At 40.0% G+C, this 25082-nt stretch overlaps 1 protein-coding gene across 3 annotated transcripts; it reads left to right on the top strand.

The window, feature by feature from the left end:
• The first annotated feature begins 25 nt into the window (after positions 1-25).
• Positions 26-21293, top strand: ATP5F1C (ATP synthase F1 subunit gamma). 3 transcript variants are annotated; one of them, XM_045874452.1, is made up of 10 exons: positions 26-179; positions 10042-10076; positions 10596-10727; positions 13762-13966; positions 15139-15282; positions 15400-15464; positions 16702-16857; positions 17362-17458; positions 20515-20551; positions 21148-21293. In XM_045874452.1, exons 1-9 carry the CDS (start codon positions 124-126, stop codon positions 20519-20521), a joined length of 897 nt encoding a protein of 298 aa, XP_045730408.1. In that variant the 5' UTR covers positions 26-123; the 3' UTR covers positions 20522-20551; positions 21148-21293. The 3 variants fall into 3 exon arrangements, with proteins under 3 accessions (XP_045730408.1, XP_045730409.1, XP_045730410.1); XM_045874453.1 differs by lacking the exon at positions 20515-20551; XM_045874454.1 differs by lacking the exons at positions 20515-20551; positions 21148-21293 and having other exon boundaries at positions 17362-17462.
• Positions 21294-25082: the final 3789 nt, after the last annotated feature.

Raw genomic sequence — 25082 nt, 5'->3', positions numbered from 1 at the left:
CTTCCCGTCCGGCGGGAGGAAGCGAGACTAAAGGGGAAAACTGGGTGGGAGGGCGCCTCGGGAAGGTCCCGCGCATGCGCGGTGAGGCCTGTCTGACCGACCTTCAGCAGGTCCGGTACCACCATGTTCTCTCGGGCGGGCGTCGCTGGGCTCTCGGCCTGCGCCGTGCAGCCGCAATGGTATGGCGGTTTGCGGAAGGAACGGGAGGGTTGCGAGGAATGGAGGAGTTCGGTTAGGGGGAAGAGGAAGCGAGTGGAGGCGAGTGGGAGGACAGGGGTCGCAGGGCCTGCGAGGCCCCCAGTCCCTAGGAGGCCCCGGGAAGCCCAGATTGCAGGAAGCCCCTCCGATCCGGGAAGGGTGCTCGAAGGGGCTGCGGTGACAGTAAGGGCTCGCCACGTCTCTTGAGGCGGGGTGGGGCGGGGTGAGGGCCACGAGGAGCGGTCATCTTGGACCGCGGGGTTGAGACTTTAGTCTGAATTGATTTCAGGGCGGTCTGGGATTCACTCAACTAACACTCACGGAGCCCCTGCTGCGTGCGGGCTGGTGAAGACCGAGTCTTTCCCCGGGCCCACAAAGGGGGTGGGGAAGACCTAAGAAAAGGTCTAGGGAAGGTTAGGTTGTGCTTTGTGTCCTTGACGCCTTTTGGAACCCTCTAGTGCTGGGCAGGGTTTGCATGGGCCAGTAAGACCTGTTCGATTCAGCCAGGACGTGTATGTAGCTCTTTGCTGGGCTCTTTGCTGGGCACTACTGCATAAAATAAGTGCCTTCGTGGGCTTATGGTAGTTTGGGTGCAAAAGGGACCTTAAAAATCCGCCTGATGGCGATCGGAAGGGAAAGACATCTAGCCCTGTCTTGAAACCATTATGTTGAAGCAGTAACCCTGCAAGGTCATGAAATGGTCCGAAGGTCCTGAGGAGGAGGAGATAGATGGCTTTCAATCGCCATCTGTTAACTGCCGTGCAAGTTTAAGGAATTTAAACATTGGTTTCCGAAAAAAAAATTGCATATTAGAAGGCCACGCAATAGGCAGATAAACGTTGGTTTGTGGGTTGTACCATATAATAGGATGAAATGTCTTAAAGCTAGACAGAGTCTGGAAGAATTTCAGACGCGGTGCTAAGGGGATTATTGGCTAAAAGCTGAGTGTAGCAATTCTCCGGTTTTACAGTAAAGAAGAATTCTAACGAGCTGCAGCGCAAAACTAGATTTTGTGTCCTAATTTTCATGTGGAGGGACTAGAAAGCCTTAATGGAAATAAGTACGTTTTTCATTAAGGAAATAATTCCTAACAATAGAGAAAAATTTTAGGGTAATGAGTAGGATGTGAATACCTACATAAAACTGTTGGTGGATTTGCCTTCAAAGTCAGATTTTTTTCTAATATTGAAAATGAGTATTCATGGCAATTAAGTCACCGTAGTTGGACTCTCAGTCATGTAGGTTGTCCCATTTGTTAATCACTCAGCACACATTTGTTGGGTGCCTGCCCTGCACCAAGTTGGTACTATGGAAAGTACTAAAAAGTGGTGCTAAACAAATACATAAGGTCTTAGTGAGCTTTATGGGACAGTTTCTGGCATGCAGTGGCGCTCAGCAAACATCAGCTCTCCTTCCCCTGTTGCGGTGCAGAAATGTCATCTGTCAGTATTTTCACCCGAGGTAGTATCCGAATTCATCTTTAAGAAATAGAGTTTCTGAAACGACAAAATATTTTGCGTAAAATTGTAGCAATTTTTAAAAAAAACTTGTAAGGCAGTTTGAAGATCTTATAATAAAGGATGGTTTTAAATAAGAGTAGTCTGACGGAACTGTTAGACTCCTAAATTGGAACCTACATCAGCAGATACAGGTTGTAATCCGGACCTTAACCCCTTTAGAATGTTGGTTTTAAATTGGTAGGTTATGAATATTCATCAAACATCAAGGGAAAGCATTTTCACGTATTCCATTATTCTGGGTGGCCTTTTGCTTCCCGTTCATAATTGCCTTTTAAATTCAGAAATGAAAACCATCTTAATGTTTTCACACTCCACAGAATTAATTTGGAAGGGGAGAAAAATAGCTTTGCCTTTACAGAACCAGGAAGGGGCATTTTCTCCGTTCTGTTTTGGTTATTGGAAGCTTTAAAAATGCCATTTGTTACTGTTACAGGTTTTGTTTCAGGGAGGTTAGCTTACTAACATTAGCTAAATATTAGGCCTTTTTAAAATCTTAGTGAAATTATATTAGTTGTTTAGGATATCAGTAAAATACCCAAAATTTCGGGAAATTAAACTTGTTTTTAAGTAGCATGTAAGAAAATGGAAATAAGGAAGAGAAGTGTGATTTTTTTTTTTTTCCTGTCTTCAGATCAGGGGAAGATACATTTCTATTTTGTGTTCCCCATTCTCTAAAGTGGAACTGTTTTATGGTAGCATACCGATAGCCATTAATTGAATTATATTTGTGGAAAAGGAAGGGAGATGGCATTTCAGGAGACAGAAGGCAGATTACATTCTGAGATTGAGGTGGCAGATATTTATTTACTTGTAAAAGTAAAAAAATGTGAGGCATCGGGGTATGTAGTGTAGGAGATCCACTCTGGAGCCAACTAACAGGATTTGAATCTCGACTGCCACTCACCTGGCTGTGTGACTCTGGACAAGTTACTCAGTGTCTGTGCCACCATTTCTTCATCTGTTAAATGGAGGTAATAATAGTGCACAGTTCATTGGGTTAGCATGAAGATTAAATGAGTATTTGTAAAGAACATAGCGTGGTAGAAGAAATGCTGGTATGGATCCAGATACATGAATTGAAAACGACATTATGCAGTTCCTACATAAAATGTAATATAAGAAGGTTTATTGTACTTGCCAAACAAGACTGGATCATGGGTGGTCGTGGGGGAAAAGTGCCAGGGAGTCATTTTTCGGCGGACAGGCAGGTGATGGACTTTCATACAATCATTTATTATTAGAATTAGACATACTTCATAATTTCCCCCTAAGAATTAGCTGATGCTGCTGCTTCCTTAATTTTTACATTTATACAGCATACATCTTAACATTCTTGCAAACTCTGAAATTTCTTTAAGGAATCATTCCCCTAGCAACCTTGCTGGGACTCCCTCCTCTATTACTACTCTTAGTTTTGCTAACACTGCTGTATGATCATAGTAAATAATGGTAATCCACGGGGGCGCCTGGGTGGCTCAGTCGGTTAAGCGTCTGCCCTGGGATTGAGCCCCGAGTTGGGCTCCCTGCTCTGCAGAAAGACTGCTTCTCCCTCTGCCCCTCCCCCTGCTTGTGTGCTTGCTCTCTCTCAAATAAATAAAATCTTAAAAATTTTTTTTAATTTGATTTTTTAGACTTCACATAGGAGCACCTGTGTGGCTCAGTCTGTTGAGCGTCTGCCTTTGGCTTGGTCATGATCCCAGGGTCCTGGGATCGAGTCCCACATCGGGCTCCCTGCTTGGCGGGGAGTCTGCTTCTCCCTCTGCCTGCCGCTCCCCCTGCTTGTGCTTTCTTTCTGTGTGTCAAATAAATAAATAAAATCTTTAAAAAAAATAATAAAATAAAATTAAAAATAACTTGGGACTCCTGGGTGGCTCAGTCAGTTAAGCGTCTGCCTTCGGCTCAGGTCATGATCCCAGGGTCCTGGGATCGAGTCCCGCATCAGGCTCTCTGCCCAGCAGGGAGTCTGCTTCTCCCTCTGCCGCTCCCCCCACTCATGTACGCTTGCTCTCTCTCACAAAAAATAAATAAAATCCTTAAAAAAAAATAATGGTAATCCACAACCTCTGACTTTTCTATCCACTATATCTGATATGTTTTAAGTTTCTCCAATAATCTCCCAAGGATTTCTCAGGATTTGATGCAGTTTCCAGAACAAACAACTGATTCAAAACTTTATATTTTCATTTGCAAAAATTATATATTCAGTAGAGCAAGCTGCCCCTAAAGAGTTGGGATCAGCTTATGGTTATTCTGTATGTACTCAAATTGTACTTAAAAATAACATAGACGTCTTTAGAACTGAATGAAAGCTAAACATGAGAGCACTTCAAAATAGGAAATTAGGGCATGTGCACAGCATAAAGAATCACAAAAGATCCTACCTCTTCATACCTCTCACTTGGGATACTTGTGGAAACCAAAACATTCTGTGTTCATCCAAATATAGCATGCAATTCAGATTTATTCCCTGATATTCTCTGACTAGAAACTTACGTCCGTTAAATTGGAGTATTTGCCTAAATCCATAATGTCCAAATGTCACTCCTTATAGTCTATACATTTAGATTGGTTGGGGTGAAAAAGTAGGTATTACCAAAAAAAAAAAAAAAAATCAACAAATGATGTTATTTTCCAAGCGCCATTATGAACAGATGTTAATGGAATGGTCAGTATGTCAGGTAAGTGCTCTGAAACAGCAGAACTTGTCAGTTTTTGACAACTTCTGTCTTACCCGTTAGTGGATCCATTCTTATAACTAAATCTAAAGTTTTTCATGTAGTCTCCGCCCTCTTCTCTATATTTCTTTGTCTATGGCTGCATAACACCAATAGTAAGATATATAAGTCAGATTTTGGGGCACCTGGGTGGCTCAGTCGGGTAAGCGTCTGCCTTTGGCTCGGGTCATGATCCCAGGGCTCTGTGATCGAGCCCCACATCGGGCTTCCTGCTCAGCAGGGAGTGTGCTTCTCCCTCTCCCTCTGCCCCCCCACTTGTGCTTGCTCTGTATCTCTCTCTCAAATGAATAAAATCTTTAAAGAGAGGGAGAGAAAGGTTGTTAAAAATACAGGTTTTGGTTATGACCTTTTCAAACTTTTTATGCATATTATATACATATAATCACAAAAATGGGATCATAAAACATAATTTTATAATATCCTTTTCTGAAGGTATTGTGAAGAGGCTTTATTTTTTAGTACAGTTTCAGATTTCTAGAAAAGTTGAGTACAGAGGGTTCCAGATACCCACATCCCACTCTGGACAGTTTCTCCACTTAACCACATCTGGCATTGGTGTGGTGTATGTACTACAATTAATGAAACAATATTGATACATTATTAAGGTGCATCGTTTCATTAAGGTCATTCTTTTTGTGGTATATTCTGTAGGTTTTGACAAATACGTAATGACATGTATCTACCATTACAGAATAGTTTCACTGCCCTAAAAGTCTCCCCAGAATCCTAGCAACCACTGATCTTACTCTTGCTGTAGTTTTGTCTTTTCTGGAATGTCAGATAGTTGGAATCAGACAGTATATAACCATTTGAGATTGGCTTCTTTGCTTAGCAATATACAGTTAAGGTTCCTCCATATCTTCTGTGGCATGATAGCTCATTTATTTTTATTGCTGGATAACTCCATTGTATGGATGTACACGTTTTTCCATTCATTCACATATTGAAAGACATTGGTTGCCTCCAGTTTTTGGCGATTGTGAATAAAACTGCTATAAACATTTGTGTGCAGGTTTTTGTGTAGACGTAAGTTTTCAGCTCAATTGGGTAAATACCTAGAAGCGTGATTGCTGTATCATACGTTAAGACTGTTTCGATTTTTAAGAAACTGTCAAACCATCTTCGAAGTAGCTGTACCATTTTGTATTCCCACCAGCAATCAGTGAGAGTTCCTGTTGCTCCACATCCTTGCCATCATTTAGAATTGTCATTTAGGGCGCTTGGGTGGCTCAGTTGGTTAGGCGACTGCCTTCGGCTCAGGTCATGATCCTGGAGTCCCGGGATCGAGTCCCGCATCGGGCTCCCTGCTTGGCAGGGAGTCTGTTTCTCTCTCTGACCCTCCTCCCTCTCATGCTCTCTGTCTTTCATTCTCTCTCTCTCAAATAAATAAATAAAATCTTTAAAAAAAAAAAAAAAGAATTGTCATTAAAAAAAAAAATTCAGCCGTTCTTGGGGCACCTGGATGGCTCAGTCAGTTAAGCATCTGACTCTTGGTTTCAGCTCAGGTCATGATCTCAGGGTTGTGGGATCAAGCCCTGAGACAGCTCCATGCTGGTCGTGGAGCCTGCTTAAGATTCTCTCTCTCTGCCTCCCTCTCTCAAAAAAAAAAAAAAAAAAAAAAAAAAAAAAAAAATTAGCCATTCTTACAGGTGTGAAGTGGTATTTCATTGTTTTAATTTGCAATTCCCTAATGACACGATACTGAGCGCCTTGTGCTTTTTTGCCATCTGTTTATCTTAGGCTTGTGTTTAGATCTTTTGTTCATTTTTTATTTGGGTGGTTTGTTTTCTTACTGAGTTTTAAGAGTTCTTTGTATATTTTAGATAACAGTCCTTTATCAGATAGGTATTTTGTAAACATTGTGTGGCTTGGATTTTCCTTCTCTTAATAGTGGCTTTTACAGAGCATAAGTTTTTAATAAAGTCCAGCTTAATCATTTTTTCTTTCATGGATCATGCTTTTCATGTTTATCTAAAAACTTAAGAGCCATACCCAAGGCACCTAGATTTTCTCCTGTGATATCTTATAGAAGTTTTATAGTTTTGTGTTTTATCCTTAAGATCTATGAGTCATTTCAAGTTAATTTTTGTGAAAGGTGTAGAATTATTTTCTAGATTAATATTTTTCCATATGGTTGTCCACTGTTCGGCACCACTTGTAGAAAAGTGTATCCTTTCGCCATTTAATTACCTTTGCTCCTGTATCAAACATAAATCAGTTGACTGTATTTGTGTGGGTCTATTTCTGGATTCTCTATTCCTTATGCTGTGTGTTTTATTCCCCAGACTTACTCATTCTGTAACTGGAAGCTGGTATCTCCCACTCCCCTTCACCCATTTTGCCTATCCCCCACCACCCCTCTCACCCTGGCAACCCTCAGTTTGTTCTCTGTGTTTGTAGGTCTCATTCTACTTTTTGTTTGTATTTTCATTTGTTTTTGTTGTTGTTTTTGACTTCACTTATGAGTGAAATTCTGGGTTCTCTCTTCCAGTGATCTACTTGCCCATTCTTTCACCAATACCATACTGTCTTGATTACCACACTTTTATAGTAAGTCTTGAAATCAGGTAGTGTCGGTTCTCTGGCTTTGTTCTTCAATATTGTGTTGGCTATTCTGGGTGTTTTGCTTTTCCATATAAATGTTAAAATCACTTTATTGATATATATAAAACAACTTGCTGAGGTTTTGTCAAAAATTGTATTGATCAAGTTGGGAAGAATTGATATTTTAGTAACATTGAATCTTCCTATTCATGAGTATGGAATCTCTCTCCATTTATTTAGATCTTTCATCAGTTTTGTTGTTTTCTTGTGGCATATTTTGTTAGATTTATATGTAGTCTTCCTGTGTGTTTTTTAATTGTAAAATACACATAACAAATTTACTATCTTAACCATTTTTTTAAAGATTTATTTCTATTTATATGTTACATATATTATGTATATTATATTTATAGATTTTATTTATTTGAGAGAAAGAACACCAGCTGGGGAGAGGGAGAAGCAGACTCCCTGCTGAGCAGGGAACCCCCCTTCCAGGCCCCCACCTCGGAGCTCCATCCTGGGATCGAGCTCCATCCTGGGATCGAGCTCCATCCTGGGATCGTGATCTGAGCCAAAGGCAGACGCTTAACTGACTGAGCCACCCAGGCACCCCCATCTTAACCATTTTTAAATCTACAATTCTATGATACTGTTTTTCTTTTTTTTTAATATGCTATTTTTCTAACTTGAAATTCCCAAGTGTTCATAGCTGATAAAAAGAAAGCAGTTGACTTTTGTATATATTGACCTTGTACTGTGCAACCTTATTATAATTGGTTCCAGGAGTTTTTTTGCCAATTCTTTGGGATTTTTCTACATAGACAGTTGTGTCATTTATGAACAAAGGTAGTTTTACTATTTCTTCCTTTCCAATCTGTACACCTTTTATTTCCTGTTTGTCTTATTGCATTAGGTAGGACTTCCGGTACAATGTTGAATAGGAGTGAGGAGAGAGGACATCCTCGCCTTAGTCCCAGCCTTAGGGGGAAACTCCTAGTTTCTTATCATTAAACCACAGGGGTTTTGGGTAGATGTTCTTCATCAGGTTCAGGAAGTTCTCTATTCATAATTTGCTGAGGGTTTTATTTTTACTGTTAATGGGCATTAGATTTTGTCAAAAAATTTTTCTGCATTTATTGGCCATATGATTTTTCTTCTTTAACCTGTGGGTGTGATGGATTATATTATTTGTTTTTTAAATGATGAACCAGCCTTGCATACCTGGAATAAATCTCACTTGGTTGTGGTATAAAATTCATTTTAATATATTGTTGGATTCAATTTGCTAATCTTTTGTTGAGGAATTCTGCATCTATGTTCATGAGAGACAATGTCCTTTAATTTTCATTTCTTACAATGATTTTATCTGGTTTTGATATTGGGGTAATGCTGGCCTCATAAAATTAGGAAATGTTCCCTCTGCTTCTAATTCTACTTCCCTATTTTGGCACCAACATCCATGTTCCATGAGTTAGAGATCTGTATCTCAAGGCTCAAAAATTTCACGTTTCCCAAGCCCATTGGACATTTCCACCTTGTCCCATGGTCTTTATGTCATATTCATTAAAATTCATTATCTCTAGAGAGATCATCCCCATTCAGTTTTTCTACCTTGGTTAATGACACTATGCACTCAGGTCATTAAATTGGAAATCATTCTTACTGGTTTCCTCTTCACTCTTGAGAACTTGCTCATAAATCTAGTCTTCCTGTTGCTTTGCCAACATGTTAGTTCACATTCTTGCCTTCTCCAGTCTGAAAACTGCAGCAGCCCCATGCAGTCCCCATGTCATCAATATTCCAACATCATTTTGTGTTTTTCACTGCCATCTGAGGTACTTTACTGAAAAACTAAACTGGTTGTGGGCTTGTATGTATTCATTGTTTCCCTGCTACCTATAAAATAAAATTTAAATTAACCCAACATATGTCTCCAGCTTCAAAACTACATCCTGTTTGGGAATGTCCTCCTTAGGCCTTCTTTCTTTATGCACAAATTCACAGATTCTTCAGTTCTCCCATGGAGCTTTCTGAGCCAACACAGACACTTTGTAGAGATTTAAGGCCTAACAGATAATTTCTATTTGATAGCATGTTGTCTTCCTTAGTAGGGTGGCAATCCTCTCGTATTTATCTTTCATAAATGTAGCTTTCATAAATGTAGATGTGTGTGTGTGTATTTAACATACATTGAAGTCAAATCATTTTTACTTTTATGCATTAGCACTGTAATCATAAAGATTAGAAAAATATTTAATGTACATTTTATGTAAATCTTAAGTTTTTATGAATCTTGTTTATGAGATAATAGTATGCTTCCTATGGTCACAGACCATGTCTGGGAGCATAGTAGATGCTTAGCACATTTTTCTTTTTTAAGATTTTATTTATTTATTTGAGAGAAAGAGAGAGCATGAGCGGGGAGGAGAGGGAGAATTAGGCTTCCCGCTGAGCAGGGAGCCCGATGCAGGATTCGATCCCAGGATCCTGAGATGATGACCTGTGCTGAAGGCAGATGCTTAACCGACTGAGCCACCCAGGCGCCCCTGCTTAGTACATTTTTTCTGAGTTGAAGAAGAACTGGTTTAAATAAACTGTACTTTAACACATGTGGTCATGTTAGAATGTATAATTGATCCTAAGTGTTCAGTGAACTAAGGAAGTCAAGGTAGCTTTTTATAGGTGGCTGACCTTGGTTTTAAGTATACTTGGATAGCCTAACAATGGGAAGGACTTTTTTTGTCATGGAAACTGTACAGGCAGAGGCATGAAGGTGGGACTAGGAGCATGTGTGATCTCCATCGTGACTGGTGGAAGGTCTGTGCTGTTAAGGCAGATGAAATGAGGCCTTTGGTAGTAAGGTTTGGTATCAGTATTAAGGGATTAAATATGTGTGTGTATGTGTATAAATATCTGTATATCAGAGTCCTATATTTAATAGATTGTTTTTTTATGGGGCATTCTTTAAATGTATTTGATAGTTTTTCTTGTATCAGGGGCTCTTTTTCAGAAAACTAAAATATTTTTAAAATCTTCATTTTCAGGATCCAAGTTCGAAATATGGCAACTTTAAAAGATAGTAAGTACTTTATCTCGATATGTGAATTAAGAAAAGCTAATTTTTGACAAATAGAAATAAAAATATGCTGCTTGAGCCCATTGTATATTTGATAAAACTTGACAAAATATTCTTTTTGTCAATTTGTGTGTGACATTGACCTGGTTTTGGAAAAGACCAGTGTGAGCCAACACACGGTGGTTCTGATTCTGTTGTCTGTACCATGACAGTGATAGCAGTAGAAGAAGCTATTTAAATGTTTTTAATGTGTGCCGCCCCGTTCTGCGGCCATCCTATTCTAAGTGGCAGCTGCGTTTGACCTTCTGTTAGCTTTCCCGTGGCCTCCTTGCCTGTCTGAGCAGCGGCTGGCTTTCACCTTTGCTCAGTACTCGTTCTAACTTCAAGCCTCAATTGGCATCATGCTGTTAATCGATGGTCTAAGTGCTACTTACTCTACCTCACAGTTTAGAAAGCTATTGCGATAAATTCACAAGTGAAATGGTAACTCCTTTATCATAACACGCTATTTCTCTTTTTCAGTTACCAGGCGACTGAAGTCAATCAAAAACATCCAGAAAATCACCAAGTCTATGAAAATGGTAGCAGCAGCAAAATATGCCCGAGCTGAGAGGGAGCTGAAACCAGCTCGAGTATATGGAATCGGATCTTTGGGTAAGTGAAGGGTATAATTCACAAGTTATGAAGAGCTGTTTAACAAAGATCACCACTAATGACTTTTATTTGGTGCTTGGTGACGACAGGTCTAGTCTGAGTGTTAGACAGTCCTCGTTTTTCACAACAATCCTACAAGGGTCAGAACTGCTAGAGTCCCTGCTTTACAGATGAGAAACACTAAAATCAAGTACCTTGCCCAAGGTCACATACTTAGTGGTTTGGCATCAAAGCCTGCCTGTTAACCGCTGTATGTGACTGTGAATATTGAAAATACTTTGAGGGCGCCTGGGTGGCTCAGTTGGTTAAGCGACTGCCTTCGGCTCAGGTCATGATCCTGGAGTCCCGGGATCGAGTCCCGCATCGGGCTCCCTGCTCGGCGGGGAGTCTGCTTCTCCCTCTGACCCTCCCCCCTCTCATGCTCTCTCTCTCTATCTCACTCTCTCTCTCAAATAAATAAAATCTTAAAAAAAAAATAAGATTTTATTTATTTGGGCGCGTGGGTGGCTCAGTTGGTTGGGCGACTGCCTTCGGCTCAGGTCATGATCCTGGAGTCCCGGGATCGAGTCCCACGTCGGACTCCCTGCTCGGCAGGGAGCCTGCTTCTGCCTCTGACCCTCTCCCCTCTCATGTGCTCTCTCTCATTCTCTCTGTCTCAAATAAATAAATAAAATCTTTAAAAAAAAAAGAAAATACTTTGAAAATTTTCCCAGATTATTAACTGTATATTCAAAAGAACTTAGAAATATAGTGCATTCGACTCAGGTGCTTGATGTCGTCCTGTGATGTTGTGATGTTGTGATGTGCTGGTTTAAGACTGCGGGGTGCAGAGGTGATAGCCTGCAGTGGAGTTGACTGAGCAGGCATGGACAGGACTCATGAATACTTGAGTGGAATGTTTAAACTCAACCATAAAGAAGGCAAATTTTGCTTATTAACTTTGCGTGAGAAAATGATAGAGCAGTAGGCCTTGGTGGAAATGAGTCCTCGCTCTAAAAATGCCACATTTAGTTTCATGTAACAGGTGCAGAGGACAGTTGGTAGGTTAGCTTTCAGCGATCCTTATCAACCCCAGCCCTTTGCTCTCACGAGTCCCATTCGCTGCACAATAAATCCTAAGCACCTTAGTGGCTCAGTAAAGTTTGATAAATTACATATTTATATGAAAAGGGAAAGTTATTTCAATATTTACCTTTTTTGCTGCTATGAATAAGTATAATAAATTTGTTTCCCTCCAAAGTCCATAATCACAAAATTATCTCATGAAGAAACTGGCTTAGATGTCTGATTAGAGTATTTGTGGTAAAATATTAAAAATTCAAGCCAAGGCTGCCAATCAGTTCTGAAGTCCTTCAAACCAAATACTACCTGCTAGATATTAAGTGGCTAATTATTTTAAATATTTAAATTAGAAAATTTTAACAGGCATTTTATGCTGTACAATATAAAACATAAAAAGAGACTTAAAAGAAATATTCTCGGGGCGCCCGGGTGGCTCAGTTGTTAAGCGTCTGCCTTCGGCTCAGGTCATGATCCCAGGGTCCCGGGATCGAGTCCCACATCGGGCTCCCTGCTCAGCGGGAAGCCTGCTTCTTCCTCTCCCACTCCCCCTGCTTGTGTTCCTGCTCTCGCTGTCTCTCTCTCTGTCAAATAAATAAATAAAATCTTTAAAAAAAAAAAAAAAAAGAAATATTCTCCCCATTCCCCTGAACTTTGGAGTTGAATATTTACTTCTCTCTGCTTTTGGTTTGTTTGTTTCAAAATTTTATTTAAATTCTAGTTGGGGTCACCTGGGTGGCTCATTTGGTTAAGTGTTCGACTCTTGATCTCAGCTCAGGCCTTGCTCTCAGTGGTGAGTTCAAGCCCTGCATTGGGCTCCATGCCCAGGGTGGAGCCTCTTTAAAAAGAAAAAAAAAAATTATCTAGTTAGTTAACATATAGTGTAACATTGGTTTCAGGAGTCGAACTTAGTGATTCATCACTTATATACAACACCCAGTGCTCATCACAATAAGTGCCCTCCTTAATGCCCATCACTCCACTTCTCTGCTTTTTATGGAGGGACCTCAGGTTTTGGCGTTTGAGAATCCCTGCTCTATAATGAAAAAGGTAATAGCAGGAATTTTGTTGAAATGGGCGAATGTGGTGGCTGTGAAGATGCACCTTGTACCTACAGGGGCACCAGCTGCTGGAATTCACTCTGCGTTTGCACCCAGGCCATGCTTCCTACGGGCCATGCCTAGCCAGCACCTGAGCAGGCAGGATACTTGAGCAAGCACGTTCTTGGGAGACTTGCAGCCTCCCCAGTGGTCTTGCTGAACTTCCCCGAAACTGCACAGTGGTCCAGGAAGCTGCCACCCGACCTCTCTTCCCTCTTTCCCGCAGGTCAGACCTGCATCATGTTGTGATGGCCCTTCTGACTCCTTCCTGCCTTTTCCCACAGCCATTTCCTCTGTTTTCCCCAGTAAAATCTGTGTATATTTCATCCCATTTAATCCCCTCTTGGCCTCTGCTGCTGACAAGGCTAGACCAACCAAGTAAGGTGGTCAAAGCAATCCCCAGAATAAAAGTGGCATCTGCTATTTTAATGCCAACAGTTTTTATAAGAGCTTGATATGCAGATTATATGAACAGGTCAGTGAATATTTGCTTCTTATTTTTTTGCTTGTATACTGACGATTTGCATCCTTCCCAAGTCTGGTATCTAGGTAAGTTGGTACTCTGTAATTCAGACCTCCTTATAAATTCTTTAATTGTACTAGAGATTTCTTTAAGTCAACATTTGAGGTAAATTGACCACTAATTGGCCCTTGGAGCCTTTATCACATAGAGAATTAAACCTTTATGGTTTTCAACCTGATTATAAATGGAATAAGTACACAGACAGTTTTGATTATATCAGATGCCACCTACATTTAAATGCATCATTTCGAAAACAGCCAACTCTTTCAGCTCTTTTGTAAATTAGGGATCTTTGCTTTATTTTGTATATGTTACATATTTTTAAATTCTTGCTTTTTTGTTTGTATTTAAGCTCTGTATGAAAAAGCTGATATTAAGGTGCCTGAAGACAAGAAGAAACACCTCCTTATTGGTGTGTCCTCAGATCGAGGGCTCTGTGGTGCTATTCATTCCTCGGTTGCTAAACAGATGAAAAGTGAGGCAGCCACGCTCACAGCAGCTGGGAAAGAAGTCATGCTTGTTGGAATTGGTGATAAAATCAGGGGTATACTTCATAGGTAATTTAAATAGATACTGTTTATGTGTAAATGGGTGCAAGCATGAGTAAGTGGGAGTATCTTTGATAGTTTATTTCAGCAAGGTGTGTCTTTTTTGGGTTACCTATTTTTATTTTATTTTATTTTTTTTTGTCATTTTATTTTATTTTATTATTTTTTTTAAATTCTTATGTTAATCCTCATACATTACATCATTAGTTTTAGATGAAGTGTTCCATGATTCATTGTTTGTGCACAACACCCAGTGCTCCATGCAGAATGTGCCCTCCTCAATACCCACCACCAGGCTAACCCATCCTCCCACCCCCCTCCCCTCTAGAACCCTGTTTGTTTTTCAGAGTCCATCGTCTCTCATGGTTCGTCTACCCCTCTGATTTCCCCCGCTTCATTCTTCCCCTCCCGCTACCTTCTTCTTCTTTTTTTCTTTTCTTAACATATATTGCATTATTTGTTTCAGAGGTACAGATCTGAGATTCAACAGTCTTGCACAATTCACAGCGCTTACCAGAGCACATACCCTCCCCAGTGTCCATCACCCAGTCACCCCATCCCTCCCACCCCACCCCCCACTCCAACAACACTCAGTTTGTTTCCTGCGATTAAGAATTCCTCATATCAGTGAGATCATATGATACATGTCTTTCTCTTTTTGACTTATTTCACTCAACATAATACCCTCCAGTTCCATCCACGTCGTTGCAAATTGGTTACCTATTTTTATACCCATAGAGAGGGTTTTGTTTTGTTTTTGTTTTTTTAGGACAATCAGAATATATAGATTTCTTCTGTTTTTTTACTTGTGTTTCTCCTTCATCCAACCCATGAGTGGAACACAGTAGGAATATCAAAAGCTAGTTGCCATTTTAAACAAAAAAGGACTCTGAAGAGCTAGCACAGCCTGGAAATGTCAGAAGTGAACAGCAGTTAATTGAGATGGGAAGAAGAGAAATCAAGGCATAGAGAAATATAACACAAGAGAGGCCTGATTATTAGTCCTTAGTTCTTGCCAGCCACTAAATAATCATAATAATGGATGGAACAACTCCATTCAGTGAACACCCCCCTCCCCCCCAAAAAAAAACTTGATCCAAAGTGATAATACTTTCCCTCGTTCCCTGTGTTCGGCAGAAGTATTCCTTTAAACTACTCTGTGTGATCTGATTCTCTTGTAGGACTCACTCTGACCAGTTTCTGGTGTCCTTCAAAGAAGTAGGAAGAAAACCTCCTACTTTTGGGGATGCGTCCACTATTGCCCTTGAACTGCTAAATTCCGGATATGAATTTGATGAAGGGTCTATCATCTTTAATCAGTTCAGGCAAGAAAAATTTAGAAATCGAAGCTTTTTCATGCTTGTGTTCGTCCTTTAAAATAAGTAAATGCTTACTTAACAGTTTATTATTTTGAGATTGACATTTGCTCGTATAATTTCTAGGTCTGTCATCTCCTACAAGACAGAAGAAAAGCCCATCTTTTCCCTTGAAACTGTTGCAAGTGCTGGTAAGTAGTTTTTGCAGGAAAAGGATTTTTCTGTGTAGAAAGCAGAGGTTTATACCTTTGGGAAAATAGTGTTTGTCAGGATGGCCTGTTTCGGCAGTAACAGAACCGTGTTGGGCTTTATCACCGTCTGTCAGTGGCTTCCATGATCTCTTGATCCATTCATTAATGACTCTGACTCCATTCCTTCATTAAGAGAACATAAATAAATAAATGATTAGATGTGTTTTCTGTTCTCAGAGATTGAAGAGCCTAGCTAGAATTGGCTTTGCAGTCTCTGTCTGGGCACTCTCCCAAAGCACAGTATATTCAGCAGCTCTGGAGTCGTGACGTGAACAGTCCTCACAACTGATTTGCGTTGACCCAGTCAGTTCTCTTGTCTTACTGTTTGAGTAACGTCATCATTGCTCAGGGTAGCATCATAGAAATAATATTCTGGAACCGATTTTATTTTCCTGAGGCATTTTCCCCTTCTGTACATAGTATTTCCTGTATTAAGATGTATACTTTTTAAACATTTTAATGTCTCTGAAGTTGGGATGTTTCTGCCAGTCAATGGCATGCCATTTTTAATTGTTGTTATTTTCTTTCTTAATGGTCTAAAATCGGGGTTATCATCCATAGCATTTTAAGTTTGATGAAGTACAATACTTTAGCACTTTACCCTAATAAATGAAGGTTGAGGTGTGCCACTAAATTTCTGCATTGTAATCAACAAGATGTAAGTCGGTCTCTGATTCCTGCCCCGCTCTTCTGTATTCCATTTCCCTCTCATTTACCTGATGGACACCTGCAGATTTCTCCAATAATCAAATGGCTAATTTGGGATTTTTGTATTCCACTAAATGAGTTTCAGTTTTTTCATTCATTCTTTTATTTTTTAAAAAAATATTTATTGAGTATTTGCTGACATTGTGCCAGGCACTCTGTTTGATGCTATCCAGAGGACCTCATGACCATGAAATGCAGAGAAGTTATTTTAATTGTTCGCTTCTTAGGTTTTAGTAAGTTAAGCATTTACAGTAGAATTTCAAATGCTTTGTTTACACATTATATTTTGGTGAAAACCTATAATCTATAGTGTGGAAATAGATGAAACTTTCAGAACTGAATGTTTTAACCTATCTTACATTGACTTCTGCTCTGTAATTATTAAGCGTTTTTATACTGGTAAGCTGTTTTTGTTTAATCCCTCTTTGCACTATGTAACTTCAAAGAAATTTATGACTTGTTCTTTCAGAGAGCATGAGTATCTATGATGATATTGATGCTGACGTGCTGCAGAATTACCAAGAATACAATCTGGCCAGCATCATCTACTATTCTCTAAAGGAATCCACCACGAGTGAGCAAAGTGCCAGGATGACGGCCATGGACAACGCTAGCAAGAACGCTTGTAAGCACACAGTGGATCTCTTCTGAAAGCGTTATTCTCTTGCTGAGAGTAGCATGAGGACCTTTGCATCAAAAACATTACTGTCCCTTGAGTAGACCAGGAAACAAGAGAACAAGGATCTAGTCCCAGTCCTCAGTTCTCTTGTCTTACTGTTTGAGTAAGACACTGATTCTGCCACTGATTCTATGACATTTTTGACCAATGACCATCTCTTTCCTTGAATTTTTCCGTCTCAAAAGACAGACAAATAATCATCTCTGCCTTTAAGGAAGTATATCTCACTTGGTAGGCAGTAAATTTGCAAGTACTTTGAAAAGGTATCTATGGAAGAGGTAAAAATATCTTTGTGAAATTTTTTGAGAGGCCAGGTTTGGTACCCAAAAACACATAAAAATTCTTATTTTTAAATTAAGCAACATACATCTCTGAATACATTAAGGAATGAGTTATTCTTTCGTAGTGTGAGATAGTGTTGTCTAATCCCTTTGTTTTGTTTGTTTGTAGCCGAGATGATTGACAAACTGACCTTGACGTTCAACCGCACCCGCCAGGCTGTCATCACGAAAGAGTTGATTGAAATCATCTCCGGCGCAGCAGCTCTGTAAGTAGCAGCAGATTGCCTCCAGACACTTTTCCTCCTCTCTTCCGTGTCTGCTGGCTTAACGTGACGATGTTTCAGTTTCGCTTTTGTTGTGCTAAAGGTGAAATGATCCGTTGCCTAACCTTGTAATCTACCTTAAGGATATAAAGATTTGGTGAAAATGAGATCTCTGGTTTCTTCTGCTTCTTTCAAGCTGAAACCTTTGGGCTTAGTTTCTTCTTTTAGAAATCAGTATATTGTTAGCTCTCACTTTCCTAAAACATTAGGAATAAAGATGTAAATAATTTAGTATCATTTATAAAATCTATCTTTGGAACTTAAAACATTACAAACCAAGCTTTCCAACTATAGGACTGGTTTTGGGTTTGGTTTCACTTAAATCTTGGGTTTTTTGGTAAATCTTGGTCAAAATTGGTTCTTCACTTACTAAATTTTCTATGTTAGTACCATATGATAATGTAGCATTTTCCTCAAGAAAATTTCTTGGTTGTCTAGAAATGTTAAGGTTGGGGCGCCTGGGTGGCTCAGCCGTTAAGCGTCTGCCTTCGGCTTGGGTCGTGGTCCCAGAGTCCTGGGATCGAGCCCCACATCGGGCTCCCTGCTCGGCGGGAAGCCTGCTTCTTCCTCTCCCACTCCCCCTGCTTGTGTTCCCTCTCTCGCTATGTCTCTGTCAAATAAATAAATAAAATCTTAAAAAAAAAAAAAAAAAGAAATGTTAAGGTTTATGAAACCAGGGTTGAGAAAATGGGGAGTCTATTTTTAAAATGACTAAACTGAACCCCCACCGTGTGTCAAGTTCAGTGCTAGGAAGTGTCAAAGGATGTGACCAAGGCTTTGCTATTGTAACAGGATAACAAAAATACGTAGGTAATTGTGATGAGAGGTAAATGTATAGTAAGTTATCTTTGACTCTTCTTTCTCACCTCCTCCTAATTGGTCACTAAGTTCTGTAAATTTTACCTTGTTAATATCCCTTGACTCTTTCCCCTTTATGCCCACCTAATGCAGATCCTTGTCATTTCTCTCCTGAATTAATAAGGATATCAAGTGCCCCTTATGTGTCAGACCCTGTGCTAGACACTGAGGATGTAGTAGGGACAGTATTTGCCCTCAGAGAGCTCACAGCCTCCACAGGGAAACTCTTTTCTTCTTTTCTAATTATCTTAGAAATTGCAGGAGAAAAGAGGGTCAGCGTACTATGGCTCAGAGCCAAGAGCAGTTTTGACATTTTGAAAGGGTTATTTTGTTTAAAAAAAGAGACAGTATGTGACTCACAAAGCCTACAATATTTACTGTCTGGCCTTGCAACAGGCTGTTACAAGGAAAAGAATAGAATCCATTCTCTTACATAATCATCCTGCAGAACACCTTAGCTTGAGATAATGTGATCCTGTGTTTTCTGGCCACCAACACTCTCTAGTCTAGTCTTAACCACCACGTCTCACTTCCCCTTGAACTTCAGCCGCATTGATGTACTTCAGTTCTACAAACACGTCATGTGCTTTTGCCTGAAATGCCATTCTTTTCTTCCTTTTGCACCCTGGATTCTTCATCTGATAGACAGACTTCCATTTCTCTCTCTCCTGAATTGAGAGAAGGCTTTCTTCCAGGAAGCCTTCCTTCACCATTCGGGTGGAGCACCCTTTAGCATCCTGTGCTTCCCCTTTTCAGCATTTACACTATTTTATTAGGAATTGCCTTTTTATTTGCCTGTACTCCTGTGGCTTGGGAGGGACTGTGTCTTACTTTTGTAGCCCTACCACCTGGCACATACTTCCTCGGTAAATACTTGTTGAGCGAATGAGTGATGTGCCCTAAGAGGTGGAAATTCAGAAGAGGGAGAGATAACATTTCAGTGGGTGTGTGAAAATGTGGATCCGTGTTTGAGAATCAGGAATAGATAGGTTCGTCACTAAGGTGAAATTTAAATTGGGTATTAAGTAATTCCTTAAATACTTAAGGAAGTATTATCTCCCCAGGATAGAAACTGGGCAGAATGCCAAAGAGACACACAAAACTGATGGAGACCATTGTATAAGTTGTCAGTCAGATCCATCAGCTTTGCTAGCCTAGGCGTTCTTGTCTTAGTTTGCTTTCCAAGCAGGACTTTGTTAAGACTAACCCATCTCTCAGTCTAGTCACTAATGTTGTGTTAGCATCAGAGAGTACAGTGCAATGATGAATGGCCCTGCCACTTCCTAGCATGATAAACTTGGGTGTGATACTCTTTCTGTGACTCAGTTTTGTCCTATAACACGGGGGCTAAGGCGAGGATTACATAAGCATATTATTCATTCTCTTCCTTGCTGTATGTCCTACTGCTAATGCTAAGCTGTTTTCTTCTTGGGTGGTAAGTGTGAGGGGGCCTGGGGGAGAAAGCTGCATTCTGAAGGTTCTAGGGACTGTGATCCAGGGAACCAAGGATCCTGTTTTGCTCTTGAAAAAGGAATGCTGGGAATAAAACGCGAGGAGACAGCATCTGCAGTATTGAGGACTGCCCTCTTCCTTGACTAGAAATATGGGAAACCTGGCTAAAAAGGAGCAAAACCAGGGGAAATGAGGAGAGGGAGACTGGGACATAAAAACTGAGAATCAGAAATTGACTATTAAATTTTGGCTCTCTAGAAGAGTAGTCTAAATCCTTTAGGGTTGGCTGTGCAGTCCAAGCTGGGAGTGTGTGTATGAGTGGATTGCATGCTCTGTAACCGATCAATTATTCTGGTTAAAACTTTACTGTTTAATACAAACACATTTGACTCCTTAGTAATACACTGTGTGCTATTTATCGGGCTTCAATTACACTTCAGTTACACTTACGTGGTCTTGCCTTCTTGCATCAACATGGTTTTATTGTTCCAACCAGAATGAAATTAGTAACTTTTTATAACAGGCATCGGATCTGTTTTAAAGGAATAGTTTGGTAACTAACTTACATGATTTCCTCGAGATACCGAGTGTGGAAACGGATGTTTTTAGTTGGAAATGATACCTGATTAACTAGCATGGATTGCTTCTTGACTGGCTTGTTTTGTCTTTTTTTCTAACATAATAACCAGGGATTAATGAAAACCAAGTTTCATCCTCAGACAAGAGGTAAAGTGGCAATATTTCACACTCTCTCCCCTAACCCCACCAGAAAGAAATCTAGCTAGATACGATTGACACTGATGAAGCAAGTGAAACAGATTCTCTGAGATTTAGATTTTGGCCCATTTATAGTAGCTGCCAGCTTGTGGTAGCATATGGGTAATGCCAGGCACTTTTTTTTTTTGATTTATTAAATAAATTTTACGGATAGAGAATTAGCATTATTTTGAAATATTAAATATAGACTGGTGGTTCTCAAACTTGATGGTCTCAGGACCCCTTCATCTCTGACATAATAGAAGAGAGCTAGATTCTCATTTGTTTCTGTATTCATTCTGTCCTGATAGTACATGTCATTTAGCCCTGGAAAATGCTACCATGTACTCTTGAGAATGAGTAAAACAGGCAAATAAGAAAGTAGTTTGCCTTCATGGACCGCGTGGAAAAGTCCCTAGACCAAAATTTGAGAACAACTAGTATATAGTAACATTTTATTGTGTAAAGTCAGTTCTTTAAACCCCACTTAAATAGGTATTGTCTCTTGACATCATTATTTTTCCCTCCAAAACTGACTTTTATTTGTTCTGTACTTTGTTTTTCAGATAAAGAAGGAAAATTCAGCCAGCGGATTTTATTTTTAGCTTACTGTTGTCCTTGTCAGAAGAAATTGTTGGTCCATTGTTTAAACTACTAAAGACAGCAAGAGGTTTGTAAATTATCTTACAATAAACAACTTACCGAAAGAAAATCACTGTCTTTTCTTATTATATAGGAACAGTAGTTAATAGTTTTCAAAGTGGGATGTTAAAAGTACTTAAAAATACTGACCTGCTACTGCTAAAATTTTTTGGTAAGAAGATAATCTAAGAGCCTCTGCTGATTTTACAGTTCCAGAACACCCTTCGCAAGTCCAGAGTATTTGGGGTTGGGGGGAAGGAAGAGGCAGCAGGCCACAAGCTAGCCCAGCCTTTCATTCTTCTGCTCTTTCAAAAAGAACATCCAACAAAATGAAGTAAAAATGCTATTGGAGTCATTTGCTCTTTCTCATCTATGGGATATAGAATTCCAGGCATATACTTACTTTAAATTTTAAATATCAGGGCACCTGAGTGGCTCAGTTGGGTAAGTGACTGCCTTTGGCTCAGGTCATGCTCTCAGGGTCCTGGGACCGAGCCCCCCGTTGGGCTCTCTGCTCAGTGGGAGTCTGCTTCTCCCTCTCTGTGATCTCTTTCACACTCGCTCTCTCAAATAAATAAATAAAATCTTCAATAAATAAATAAATAAAATTTAAGTAACTTTTCCAAGCACTGAGAAATCTTTCAGTATGATAACTCATTCCATATTCACATTTAGATAACCATTAAGATTGGATGCCTAACCTGATTATGCACAAGTTGGCTGTGCCAAAATGTCAGGGTTTTCCTATTTGTTTAAAATAGGGAAATTATTTTTTTAATTACAAAAGTAATATATAAATTACAAAAAGAACTATAAAAAAATAATATATAAAAATATAGGGGCGCCTGGGTGGCTCAGTAATAAGCGTCTGCCTTCAGCTCAGGTCATGATCCCGGGGTCCTGGGATCGAGCCCCGCATCGGGCTCCCTGCTCCGTGGAAGGACTGCCTCTCCCTCTCCCACTCCCCCTGCTTGTGTTCCCTCTCTCGCTGTCTGTCTCGCTGTCAAATAAATAAAAACTTTTAAATACATATATATATATATATAATATACCCATTCTCATTTAACAATTTGTATGCTGCTCTTGACTTTTAAAAACCATTAAATACATCTATTTAGAAAGATTTCTTCAAATGCTTTATTATTTTGCCAACAACTATTTTTACAAAAATGAAGTGAATGGTAAGTAATATAAAAATTGATGAGCAACCACAAGCCTGTAAGGAGCAGTACTGCCTTCTTACAAGAAGGCTGCGGAAGAGAAACTGAACAGCACCCAGGGTCCTTTTCTAGCTTCCCTGAGCCTTTACAGGAATCACTTGACGGGTCGATGAATGAGGCTGAGGCATCGGGCAGACACGTACGTGTGTTCAAACTACTAGATCACCTTCAGGAATGTTAGCGAGGAATGGGGCTAGGTGGCGTTTTTTATCTTGCTTCTAAACACGTTGGCCCATCTCCAGTTTTGAGGACAACAGAACACTTCCATGAGGGTGAACTGCATATTCTAGACAACCCAGCAGGAAGAAAAGCAGGAATGTAAGCACATTGTCGAGTAAAAATCTGTCAGGCTCAACGTGACAGACTCAGAGGTTCAGAAGAGAGGACAACAGTTGTGGGGGCCTCATGGTGCCAGCCCTCTGTTTGTCTCTGGAGTATGGACGTTCTGGTCTATCGGTGCTATGTCAGGTGCCTCGCTCTCCTGGGTTGGAGCTCACTTCCTGTGTCACACTTTTCCCTCTCTGATGTTTTGGTGGTGTACATCTTCCAGGTAAATAGGTAAACCTTTTAAGAGCTTGCATATCTTAAAATACCTATTCTATGACGTTTTCGTGGAGACCCCGCTCAACCCTTACTGGTGGTGTGATCTTGGGCAAGTGACTTATTCTTTCAGTCTTAACATCTGTGAAATGGAGATGAAAATAGTACTTCATAGGGTTGTTAGGAAAATCAAATGAGCTAATGCTTGCCAAATACTCAGAATCTGATACAGGGTGAGTGCTGAATACAAAGTGATGCCCCCAGTGTACTTGGGGCCCCCTAGGCCTGTGCTGTAACCCCCTCGGCTGGGTTCTTTCATCCCGGTCCCCAGCACTTCCACGTTCCACGTTCCACGTTCCACTGGGACGGGATGGTAAGGACCAGGGGTCCTTGGGTGAGTCAGCACTCTGCTTTCAGGATGAAAGTTCAGTCCGCAGGCCCTGGGTCCTACTGGTGTGTCAACAGACGGTGGATAGCAGCCACCCCTTGTCCCCACTGCTGCAGCTCTTGGAGGAGGTGCTTGTCTCCTTACCACCACTCAAATCCGATTCTCTCAAAATAACACCTTCACTGAGAGAAGACACGTGTGGTAAAATTCACTGTTTTAAAGTGCATAATTTGGGTTTCTAGTATAGACAGTTGTTCTCTAATTCTACACGTTATTGCAAGATGAATTGTTCTAGAAGGCATACGTTTATTGAGCACTGACTGCCTGCTAGATACGATGTTGTATACTGGGCACTGATTAGTAATTGAGGTGAACTGAAGTGTACAGCCAAGAACAGAAAGAACGATGAGTTTCATTTGGGGCATCCATCAAACACTAATTAAATGAGTTGTAGAAGGGATATCCAGATAGACATTAGTTGTTGAATAGACGCAGTTAGTTACACTAGTCTGAAACTTGGGAAAAATTTAGAATAAACCGTTATGTTAAGGAGTCATCTTTATATAACCATGAAAATTACTGGAGTGAAGCATATAAAAAGAGAACAAATACTTAAAAATTAGGCAAAGGCATTAGAGGAGAAAGCAAATATTTGCTATAATTGAAATCAGGGTTCTTACTTTGGGAGGAGGGAGATATAAATATGAAATGGGAGGAGGTAAAGAATATGGAGTTAGGGGTTTGAATCAGGCATCAGTATGTACTTCAGACTTTTGGAATATTCATATTTTCTAGTTTTCTCCACCAAAAGGTCCCTGAAGCAATGACACCCCAGTAATAATGAAGGTCAGCTAGAGCCCATATCTTGGTTTCTAAATAGCGAACCAGAGCCCCTTAGAGAGATGGCTAATTCTAAGTCTAGGGCAGGGAAGAGCATAAGGTGAGCCTGAGAAAATCTCGTGCCACCAAGTATGGAAACACTCAGTGAATGACAGAGGCATGTTAAAAGCACACAGCAACTGGCCTGAAAGGACTCCTGCTGGCCAAATACAGGATAACTTAAGCAGCAAAAGAATAATAATGTTAAGAGATTCTAGCTCACTGGATAAAAAGCATGTCTGACTCCATACTAACATCATACTAGAAAAAATGAGGGAACTTTCTAGAACGTCTGCTAAGAAAGGTAGGAAAAAACGCTCAGATTAGAAAAATCAACACTTAATAACTACCAGAGTAATGACTGACTGACTCAGTAAGAGATCAGACATGGATGCTCATAAAACCAGTGGCGAAAGGTTGTGGAGAAGCAGGTTATTCAAATCGGCTCAAAGTATCACCTTATGGATTACTTATTAATCTCAAAGTTAAAAAAAAAAAAAAAGGATACCTTACAATGGTGACTGGTAGGTACCTAACCTTTACAAATGACCAAACTTTGTCACTAGTGATGGCACAACATGACCCTTGCTGTTAACCTGTGTAGGAATATTGTTGCCAAAAATGTTTAGCTTGAACCTAATCAGGTGAGAAAACAATCAAAGATTGCAAGACATTCTATAAAATAACTGTCCTAAAAAACAAAACAAAACTCCTAGACTTTGCAAAAATGTCATAAAAGACCAAAAAAATAAAAGCCCTACAAACAACGGGGCGGGGCGGGGGGGAGTGCTGATCTTATTAAAAAAGACTATAGAGATGTCAATGAAATGCA

Source organism: Mirounga angustirostris, unplaced genomic scaffold (genome assembly GCF_029215605.1).
Source record: "Mirounga angustirostris isolate CCGP_5_RB_7025 unplaced genomic scaffold, mMirAng1.0.hap1 SCAF_5, whole genome shotgun sequence".
In the NCBI taxonomy this organism is placed as follows: Eukaryota; Metazoa; Chordata; class Mammalia; order Carnivora; family Phocidae; genus Mirounga; species Mirounga angustirostris.
This window is presented reverse-complemented; position numbering and strand designations above follow the sequence as displayed.

Excerpts from the sequence above, each read along its gene's own strand:
- ATP5F1C (XM_045874452.1), top strand. The coding sequence starts at position 124 with ATGTTCTCTCGGGCGGGCGTCGCTGGGCTCTCGGCCTGCGCCGTGCAG. Across the intron at positions 13,967-15,138 it reads ATCAGGGGTATACTTCATAG|GACTCACTCTGACCAGTTTC; the intron begins GTAATTTAAATA and ends ATTCTCTTGTAG. Across the intron at positions 15,283-15,399 it reads ATCATCTTTAATCAGTTCAG|GTCTGTCATCTCCTACAAGA; the intron begins GCAAGAAAAATT and ends TATAATTTCTAG.